The sequence below is a fragment of the Belonocnema kinseyi genome, chromosome 6 (assembly GCF_010883055.1).
Source record: "Belonocnema kinseyi isolate 2016_QV_RU_SX_M_011 chromosome 6, B_treatae_v1, whole genome shotgun sequence".
In the NCBI taxonomy this organism is placed as follows: domain Eukaryota; kingdom Metazoa; phylum Arthropoda; class Insecta; order Hymenoptera; family Cynipidae; genus Belonocnema; species Belonocnema kinseyi.
In genome coordinates this window covers 74,570,905-74,581,837 of record NC_046662.1, presented here as the reverse complement: position 1 = coordinate 74,581,837, position 10,933 = coordinate 74,570,905, and the positions used below count along the sequence as shown (strand labels likewise).

Here is a 10,933-nt window from a genome sequence, read left to right as displayed (position 1 = left end):
AGTCTTCCTTTTTTTAAATTGATTCTTAGTAAAAAGTTCATCTATTTGTATGAAGATTCGACTATTTGGTTGATAATTAATATTTTTGTTAAAAAATAATATTTTTGGTTAAAAAATTCACCTGTTTATTATAAAATAAGTTTTTTTTTGCACGAAAATTAAAAAATTTGATTTAAATTTTTTTTATTAACAAATTTAAAAAAATGTATTTTATTTAAAAATACAACTGTTTGGTTCTTTCTAAATTTGAATGAGGTAAATTGGCAACTGATTTTTTACTTTGAATTTTTTATTATTTTTTGTATAGCTAGAATTCAGTCACTAATTGATATTGGTTAAAATGGTGATCAAGGCTTGGATTCAATTATTTTGTTGAAAATTCGTCCTTTTTGGTTAAAAATTAAACTATAAAAGATGAACTTCCTTGTTAAATATTAATTTTTTATTGCAGGTTCATAATTTCAGTTTAAAAATTATATCTTTCATTGCAAATTTAATTGTGTTATTAAAAATTTAACTATTTTGTTAAAATTTCATCTTATTTGGTAAAAAATTAATCACCTTGCTTGAAATTTTTCTTTTGGGTCAAAAATTTAACTATTTGATTGAAAATTTTTCTATTTTGTTGAAAATAAAATATTTTTAACTTAGGAATCAAAGGCGTTTCAAATTGAATTTAATATATTGTGAAACTTTAAAAACTTTCTAAAACTCATGAAACTTCTAGTGTTTTTGTGAAACGTTTCATTGACTCACATTCCTAACTTGTATTATTTTTTTAATCTATGATATTAAATAAAAAAATGGATAATATCAAATCGATAACAATTGCTCTTATTGTTTGGCCCTCGGCGGGCAGACATGTTGTTAGCTGACGTCACAATATGAAATAGTACCTCATTCTCCCACACCGAAATATATGTAAAATATTTTGGGACACAGTCGTTAGAAGCACTGACATCGCTCAAATATGTAACGTTCATCGGTTCTGTGTCGTATACGTGTTCAGCGATCTTGAAGGGATGTAAACAATCGGCGCTATGAATGTTATTTTTTTATTTGTGACAATAAATGACTAGTATTTTTAAGACTGTTTTTTTTAAATCTTTTGTGATCATTATTATTAGAGAAATAATTTTCACTTGGTCATTGTCTTTCATAACCTATATTTTTGGTATTGTCACGTGTGATAGTTGAGAGCAAAAAAATATACGAATGTTTCCATTTTACTGGGTAATTGTAGTTTTTTAAAACAATAATGTCCGACGCTTTTGAAGAAATTCAGGCTATTAAATTAAAGAGAACCAGCCTGCGTGAAAAATTGCAGAAACGAAAAAGGGAGAGAAATGAACTCTTCACTCTCACGTCGACTTCATTGTCGTCTTCCCCTTCGTCTGAGTCTCAGAGTACTGCCGGTAAGAAGAATTTAAGTTTATTATAAATTAATATTGACGTCTTTTAATTTTTATATTTTGCTTAATTGTAAAGGGATTTATAAAGACATGAAATTATACTTAGAATTCTGAAAAAGGGGCAAACATGCATAATGCTACTTATTGTGCCTTTAAATTTATGATGGGGGCAATAAACGAGACTAAGATGTTGTTAAAGATGAGCCCCATTAGCTTCGGCCCAAAATTGTCTTTTATATTTATGATCTTGCGACCAGTAATTGAAAGAATTGAATTTAAGCTTTAAAGACCTTTTTTCTGTAATTAAAGCCGTTTGTCATAAAGGGGCCTGAATAATGTTTTGGTCAATTAAAAGGAACCTAAATACACAAAAAGTGCCTACTACATGTCCTTTACTAAATTCAGAAATAAAAAGTTTATTAATAATTATTAATTACTGTTCACTCAAAAAGAGGTCAGTAATGTCAATTACAAACACATATACTGAACAATTTAGATGCCATTTCACATTTAATTTACCGGCTTGCATTTACAGTGTAGTCGCCCACCTGGGAGAATCGTGAAAAAGCTTGGAGATAAATTTCACACCGGAAATTTCCCGTATTTCATAATTCGTGTGTTTTGTAAGTTTTAAAAGTTTCAAATTAGAAAGCACATAGTTTTCAAAGTGTTTAGAATAATTAACATTTAAAGGTTTACAATATTTAAAATTCTGCAATTTTGAACGGTGAAAAGAATCTACCCAGTCGTTTTAAATGTCACTGATACTACATAATGTGATACTTATTAATAATATATTTATCGTCTTTAATAATATATTTTTGGATTTGCAATTCTAAAATAGTTTAATCGTTGAGACCTTGCTAAACCAAAAAAAAATTTTAAACAATTTTTAGATTAATTTTTGGAGGTTTCGAATTGTAAAATTCACAGTATTGGAGCTTTAAGTTAAAAAATATTCAAAACATTTGGACAATCCCGCTATTAAATATTTCAAAATCTTATATTAAAAGCCTTGATACTCAGTTTTGAATTTAATACGGTTATATGTAAATATATAGCTATTTCGAATTAAAAAGGTTAAAATTTGACAATTTCGAAATTTTGAATTATTATAGCAATTTCAAAATAACAAAAGGATAAAAATTAAATTATCTTAAATTGATACATCATTTTGCAGTTAAAGTTGAATTGGTTGAATTTTGGAAAGTAAAATTCTCAATTTAAAAATTATTCATTTTTAAGCGATTAATGTTTACTTCAAATCATTTAAAAGTCAAAGGGTTTAAGTATAAAAAAGTGTTAATATCACAATTTTTGGTGACTATTATTTTTTCAATTTTAAATCAAGTTCGCATTCGTTTATGTTTTAATCTTCAAAAGTAGACATGTTTTAATTTTTAAAGTTTCCCATTTAAAATTACTATTTTCTGAAAGTTTTTTTTTAAGAATAATTAATTCATTTTTTTCATTTTACAAAAAATTAATTCTTCAATTTTCAACGCTTGCATTTTTAAATATTTGAATTTTAAATGATCCAATATGCAAAATTCGAATCTTAAAATCCTCAATGTTCCACGTCTTGAAATTTTCGAAATTTTAATCTTAAATGATTCAAATTCCGGTTTCTTTGCTTCAAAATAAAATCATTTAATTTTTAGCGCTTCGACTTAAAAAATATACCATTCTACTCTTTCTTGTAATTAAGTTGTCCAAAATCGTTAAATATGTTTTTTTTATTTCCAGAAGCTTTCAATTCAAAATTAATGATTGGTTCAAAAATGTTTAAAACATAATATTTAAAAATTGGTTTGATAATGGATTTTTTAATTGTTTATATTTTTCATGCTGAGAAATAAAAATACAGATACGTGAACGCGCGATTTGCGTGCGTGCATTTACTTCTAGTGTTTAATAAAACACACCTCTGTATTTTCCTTTATTAAAAACAAAAATTTCTTTATCCTACTTATGGTATTATTAAAAATCAATAGATGGGATTTCGTAAAGAGGGACGTTTTTTCTAAACCTCAAGAAATCATTAAGATTTACCAGCGGAAAGCCACATACGAAAATTAAAAAAATAGTTGCCACCCTGATTTGCAGAATTAGATAACATTCTATTGCTTAATTTGGAGGTGAAAACCAGGGTCACAATTGCTAGATAAAAGGTTAGGCTCGTAGCCTAATACGGCTAACCTTGATAAGTTCAACTCAAAAGTGTTTGTGCATCCACTTTCTCTTTTGTAAGTGTTTCCAAAATGCTTCTCGGTTATTTCAATCAAAGAATAAAAAATGTAATTACGTGTTTTTGAGAAAAATGATTTTTCATTTTTAACTATTAAAAATATAATTTTTCTCAAAAACGACGCAAAGTATTAATAGCAGCTCATAGTTCAAAATTGTTCCCCTTTATGCAATCTATAAAAATATACTCCTATTAGATAGATTCTGTGTGTTTTAACTAATTTCATCCCCCAAACAAATATGAAAAATCGACAATATGCAACTACAATAGCATTCAGTTTAACGAATTTTAACATTTGATTGTTAAAAAAGTTTGATTTTCTTTCATAAACAATTTGAAGTACATTTTACATGAGATTATTAGGCTTACTGACCTTCAGAATAAAGAAAAATTACTTCTTATTTCTAAAATTGATCAAAGATAATTTTTTTAATTAAAAATCTCATTTTTTTCTCAGTTTTTTCCCTATGAAAACAGATTCTTACCGGATGCTTATTTTGTGTATTTTAAACCATTTTTTCAACAACCAAAAAGTGGAAAAAATCAATAAAATTCGATTGAAGCAGCATTTAGCTTAACGAACTTTAACATTTTATTTTTAGAACGTTTGTTTATAGATCAGTAATACTGTTAAAAGTAAATGTTATTTTAGTCTGTTGTTATCGATTTTTTCTATTTTTGAGAAATTTGATTAAAACACACTAGTTAAACGTTTTGAAAGGATATACTTTTATTTATTTCAGGAAGTAGAACCATTTTTAAATATGACCTACTATTCATGTTGTGCATCGCTTTCGAGAAAAATGAGATTTTTATTTGTTAAAAGATTGTTAAAAATTATGGCTTTTTAACAAACAACTTGATTTTTCAAGCTGAAAAGTTAAATGTTAAAGAAAGGTACTTTTCACCACGAAAAAATTAATTTTCAGCAAACAAAGAACTGAATTTTTAACGAAAAAAAAAATTAATTTTCAATTAAACAATTGCATTCAGAACCAAATATTTGCACTTTAAAGTAACAGATAACATTTTTCAATCAAGCGGTTGAAATTTTGAACAAACAAGATGAAACTGTGTTCCTTTTAAAAAGACACTATAGTGTTTGATAGGCGCAAAAAATAAAAGTAAATGACAAGGGCAGATTACAATATAATTATTTTGTGCAGAATAGCAATTTTGTTAAACTAATTAAGCCCGCGCGCGTGGTTAATTTCGAGGGACCACAGCGCCTTTATGGTGGGGTAATAGGGAACTTTTTCACGATAAAAGGGGAAAATAGCTGAAAGATTTATTTTTACAGGCGAAAAAGAAGAAATAATATTTTTATTAGAAATGTTATATTTTTACATAGTGTTAAATGATTTTTTATTATTTCTGCCATTAAAATTTTTTTTGTATATTGGATATATGTTAGAAATCCATTCAGGGTGAAATAAAAATGTCCAAAAAAAAATGAAATTTGTCAAAAATTTATAAAATTTAAGTATAATAATTTCTTAAACTCCTGAAAAAAAACAAGAATCCAACGACCAAATTTTGACCACAACGAACGAACAAGAAATGCTCCTATTACAATCTAAAAATCTTTTTTTTTAAATTTGGACAAAAATAAAAAAGAGAAAAGAAAAATGAGAAGGCAACCAACCACATCACCTTGCTTCTTTTTTCTTTCCTCTTTTTTATTTTTGTCCGAAATTTTTTTGGATAATTTTTTTTTAGATTGTAATAAGAGCATTTCTTGTTCGTTCGTTGCACCCATAAATTTTATTATTGGATGTTAAATAGGATTTTTAATTTGGATTTTAATCTAATTTAAATTTCTTAAATTAATTATAATTTTGTATATGTAAAACGAATAATAAGGTTTTTATAGTTTTTACGTTTTTTTACTAGATTCAAACAAATTGCCGCAGAATTTAAGTATAGTATTTTAAAATTTCGTATATTTAAAGAGAAAAGGGAAGATTTGAAAGGAAGGGCAAATAGGGGAAAGACTCCTGGATTCCACATTTTGTACACTTAATGTGACTTAATGCACTACTTTTAGGCATATTATTGTTTGCGATTTCTAAAAAAAAATCTGCCCGCTGGGTGGGCACATTTTCATTGCGCGACTTGCTTCGCTCACAAGTTTGAGCGCGCTTGGGGCGCGCGATTGTTGGTTCTCGCGCTTCGCGTTCGATTTTGTGTTTACCCTGCGCCGCGCACTCGGACTTTATATTTTTCCGCACATTCGCATATTCACACTCGGTCTTTGCATTTCTCCCACATTCGTGCACAGACCTTTCAAAATTAAAGATCAACGAATCGACAACTGTAACTTTTCAATTGTGAACTCTCTTTTATTAAAACTCTTTTGGCTTTAGCGATCAGATTCTCATCACGTATCTCGTGCTTTGCACTCGATTTTGCCCAAAATGTCAAATTTTCGACATTATACTCAACACTTTTGTATCAAATACAATACATTTTTATGTACCTCTGTCTGGGATTGGTTATTTAGATTTTGAAAAATAAAGTACAAATTCTATTTACCATAATTACTTCAAAATTTGTTTCTTATTTTGCGTTACATTTTATTCTTATCTGTGCTCAAACATGTATCATTTTAATAAATTTATAATAAGCATGGAAATCGAAACATTCTTATTGCCTTGTTTTTATAATTTTTTATTTTATTTTTTATCTTGTTTTTTACGATTAAAAAAACTGCTTACTATAAAAAAAATATTCGTAAAAAATTTTTAATCTTTCTTGGTTGAATAAATTTTGTCTCACTTCTTCTCGTAGCTTGTATCGTTGTACTCAAATATAATTTTTTTATTTTCAATTTTATTCAAAAATAAAACAAAAACTACTTATCCTACAAAAAAGTAATCCCTGCAAAATTCGCTATTCTTTTTTAGGTGCATAATTTTTGTCAATCTATCTCTTCTCGTTTTTTGCTTTGTTTTCCACAAAATGAAGTTAATGCTATTTGATTAGTTTTTTTCGATAAAAATGTGAATTTTAGATTTTTTCAAATCAAAATTCAAAAAGTTGTTTAGACAGTCTTGTAGGACCTTGAAAAATTAACTTATTTTTCTCTTGACTTTTCCCATATCAGACTTTTTTTGGCTTCAAATGTTCATGTTCGTTTGGTTTTTTGGATTTTGAAAATGCTATAACTTTGGTAATTTTTATTTGATCAAAAAAAAAGTAATAGGGACAAATTTTTCGTATTTAGTCTACTATAAATAGCTGTCGAAAAAATGTTCAAATATTAAAAAAAGTGGTCTCAAAAATTTTCAAAATGCTTTAACTTTTTAAAATTTCTTCTAAAAAAGCTGGATAACGAACCCGTCCTTTCTTTTTATATGCTTATAAAGTGTACTAAAGGGTAATCCAATCAAATCATTCCTTCAAATGTTACCGTGTTTACAGACCACAACGACAACAACGACGACAGACAGAAACCAACGTAAACACTATTTTTTCTGACTCAGGTGGTCTCAAAACGTCGACATTTGATGTCATCCGTTAAAGACATTTTGCACATAAAACCAATACCGTTTCATTAGGATGAGAAAGTAAAAATGTCGACTCACTCTAATGTATAATATTGTATATCGTTCAAAGAAGGAGATTCTTGTAATTTGTACTCCCTAGCTCTAAAATGGTTTTTCTCGTTATGTAACACCCATAATTGTATTTTAATACAAAGAAGTTATAAAACCTAATTGAGTGAAACGAGCTCGGGAAATCGAACAATAGAAAACACTGACTTTGATTCATCCCATCATTGGTAACTTATTGTTGTTATACGTTCTTATCAATTGAAAATCGACTTTTCCTAATTCGATCCTAATAAATTCGTAATTAATAGATAACTCAATAACGTGATTAATTATATCGAAAACTTTTGAATAACTTTAAAATAAAAACTCTTTAACTTTAACCTCTTAAAATAAAATACAAAAATGACATTTTGTTTACAGTAGAAGCCACATCTTGCGCGCGTTCTGATCATTCCGAATACGAGCAAGACATTTTGTGCATATTGCACGAATGCCTTTCCACACTGCCGATCACTTCTGCCGAACTATTGGACCAATTACGAAAGAATTTGAGCGCAGACGTTTCTTCTGCAGACATAAGTAAAATTCTGGAAAAACTCGCCGCTCAGGATGTAATAAAGTTAGCGACTTTCCCTCCGGCCTTTTACTAGCTTTTAATTCTCCCCTTCAATTCTTCCCTTTACTCTACGAAAACTTATTTCAGAATCAAAGAGGTGACGGAAGATGGAGTTTTTGGATATACAGTTCTGTCTGTGGCGGAGGCACAATCGGCTCAGTCGCCTTATCAATCAATTGTTATTGAAAGTCCAGAACGAACTGAATCATCTGTGTCAGAATCAAATGAAGATGCGCCACCTGAAAAGCAATCGAAGCAGGACAAAATCGAGGACATCATGGCCTTGATATCGACACCGACGATCAGGGAAAAGGAGAGCAAGAAGGTCGGGGAACAAATCCTCGACCTTTTGTCAAAGCAAACCTCCAAGGAAAAATCTTTGGCGGAAAGATTTCGATCGCAGGGTGGAGCTCAGGTGATGGAGTTTTGTCCACACGGTACTAGAGTTGATTGCGCTAAAATAAATCAGACGAGTGGACAAGGATTTTCTGGGAAATGCAAAAAGCTGCATTTTAAAAAAATTATTCAAAGTCACACGGACGAATCTTTGGGTGACTGTAGTTTTTTGAACACTTGCTTTCATATGGATACTTGCAAGTAAGAAATCATACAGCTTTTATATTTAATAAAGAGGCTTGAAATCTTCCTCTTTTAGTTAGAACTATAGTTTTGATGTCTACTCAAATCTTGAAAAAAATCCAGTGTACCGGAGGGATGATTTTAAATTATCAATTTTCTCCTTGTCAATTTTTCATTTTGCCGGTCTTGTTCTTAATCCTTTATGAAATTTTCATGTCCTATCTCAGAATCTTAATTCTTTTGGGAAATTACCTTTACCATGTCAGAATAAGTTATTTTCCAAAATTCCCTGAAATCCTTTCAGAATGCTCTGGAATCTTTTGTTGAAATTCTCTTCAAATTCCTGTAAAACTTTCTTTTTAAATTTCCGAATTTCATAGAAGTCCCTGATATCCTAGATACATTTTTAAGTTCATTAAAAACATTCTGAAATCCTACGAAATTCTTTGAAAACTAACCATTTTTAAATCTAGATCAATTCCTTGGAATCTATAATATTTTTTTAATTCCTTTAAAATCTTTTGACATTTTTTTTTAAATTCCTTAAATTGAAAGTCCGTAAAATCCAAAAAATCAGATAAAACCATTCAATATCCCTAATATGCCTTTAAATCTTTGATATATTTTTTAATTCCTTGAAATTATCTAAAATGCCGTAAAAGTTTTAAAATTCCTTGAAATTGTTGAAATTCATTACATTCACTGAAATCTATTAAAAACCTTGCAATCTTATAGAATATTTTATTTATTTTAAAAACCTTCAAATATTATGACATTTCTGAAATCTTGCCGAATCATCTGCATTTTTTAACCTTTTAAAGTTTTCTATAATCAGATTGGCCGTTTTAGTCGAGGAAAAAATTTCTCGGTCATCTGTCGGTTCGCTAAAATTGTTCACGATCATTGAAATAAAAAATTCGAACTTTGCAGATTAAAGCACAAAGTTTAACTTTCGTTTTGTTGCAAATTACTCTAAATTGAAAAATAAAGCAATAAATTTGTAAATGTACCAAATAGTATCATTGTAAGATTTTTTAATATAAACATAAAAAAAAATTTCTTTAAACTGAACACTTCTTTGATTGGAAGTTGAATTATTTGTCTTCTGAGTCGTTTAAAATGAATAAATGTTCAATTTTTATTAATTCATCAAAACCTTGCGCTTTAACTTACAAATTTTCAAATTGCCACAATTAAAATTGTAACGTTCGATTCAATAGTTCAATTTTTTACGTTAAAATTGGTAATTTGTTTAATTTTTAACAATTTCAGAATTGTCATGTAAAGTAAATTAGTGTTAAATTTTTAGTACTTTGACTATAGTTCAATTTAAAAAATTTTTAATTGTGAAAACTTTGGAAATTCCAGTTTTTGGGATGGCGGTTATATTATTTTAGCCAATTAGCAAAGAATTTTAAAAATATTTTCAAAGGGAAAGTGAGAAAATGGTTTCATTAGCAAGCAGTTTGTGAAAATAGTAGCATTATTGTAATTTCTTGCAAAATACTAGTAAAATAGTTGCATCGAGAAAAATGGTGTACATTCTGTCGTAAGTCCGAGGCCGGAAATTTTAATATTTTTATTTGAAATTCAAAATTTATACAATACTTCTCGTAATTTATGTTTGTGTAATTACAGCCCCTTTCTGCCTGCAAGTTATAATTCTAGAAAATTTCCTCGCCAAAGTTAAAATTATAATTCTGGTATTAAATGCTTTGTTTTAGATCTGGATTATCATTTTGTTTTAAAATGCTGTTCTAAGTCCGAATTAGACTTTCTTATATCCACTGCATAACTCAGATTAAACAAACTGAGAGAAATAAAATATTAAAACATTTTTAGTATTCACAGGTCTCGCAAACCGATCGCTATATCCTCTATTGTACCCTATATTCAATTGAGGTACCAAAAGTACCCTACTTTCAATATTTGGTCCCTATGGTACCGTATGTGCTGTATTTCGGGGTATTATTAAATATTCCGAGAAATTTGTAATAGATTTTAAAGATTTTTAAAACTTTTAAGGAATTTCCAAGAACTTTTGGTTTGAATTATTTTAGGGATTTTTTTAGAATTTATTCACGAGAAGTGAGGTATTTCGTAGGACTTCTAAGATTTTAAATTATTTCTTTGAATTTACTCTGAATTTCTATCAATTCTTCCTGAATTCTTTAAATTCTTTTGAATTCGCTTGAAATTTTTAATTCACTTGAATTCTTCTAAATTCACTCAATTCTACTTAATTCAATGCATTTTTTGAATGATTGAAAGTTTTTATATACTTGATCCTGAGGATCAGTTGACAAAATGATCAAAGGATTTATCACATACTGAATTATTTGTTCAATTTATTTGGCATTTTCAAGATGATAAAATTTGTTTAAGGGCATGTGACACACCTAAATACCTATATTACCTATATCGGCTTGCGGGTTCGATTCCCGCCTCGCACTCTGGAAGAGTCTCGGTGGCCCATGCGGTGAACACTAGCCTAGCAAGGGAGTTGTTCATCTCCGGAGAG

At 28.6% G+C, this 10,933-nt stretch overlaps 1 protein-coding gene across 2 annotated transcripts in view; it reads left to right on the top strand.

Annotated features, from left to right (window-relative positions):
- Positions 1–1,004: 1,004 nt before the first annotated feature.
- Positions 1,005–10,933, top strand: part of LOC117174129 (N6-adenosine-methyltransferase subunit METTL3) — a 12,329-nt gene continuing 2,400 nt past the window's right edge. Inside the window, exons 1-3 of one of the 2 annotated variants that reach the window (XM_033362915.1) lie at positions 1,005–1,415; positions 7,641–7,836; positions 7,921–8,430. In XM_033362915.1, the coding sequence (XP_033218806.1) occupies positions 1,259–1,415; positions 7,641–7,836; positions 7,921–8,430 (863 nt within the window). In that variant the 5' untranslated portion in view covers positions 1,005–1,258. Of the gene's footprint in view, positions 1,416–7,637; positions 7,837–7,920; positions 8,431–10,933 lie in introns of both variants that reach the window. The other variant, XM_033362914.1, reaches the window with a different exon arrangement.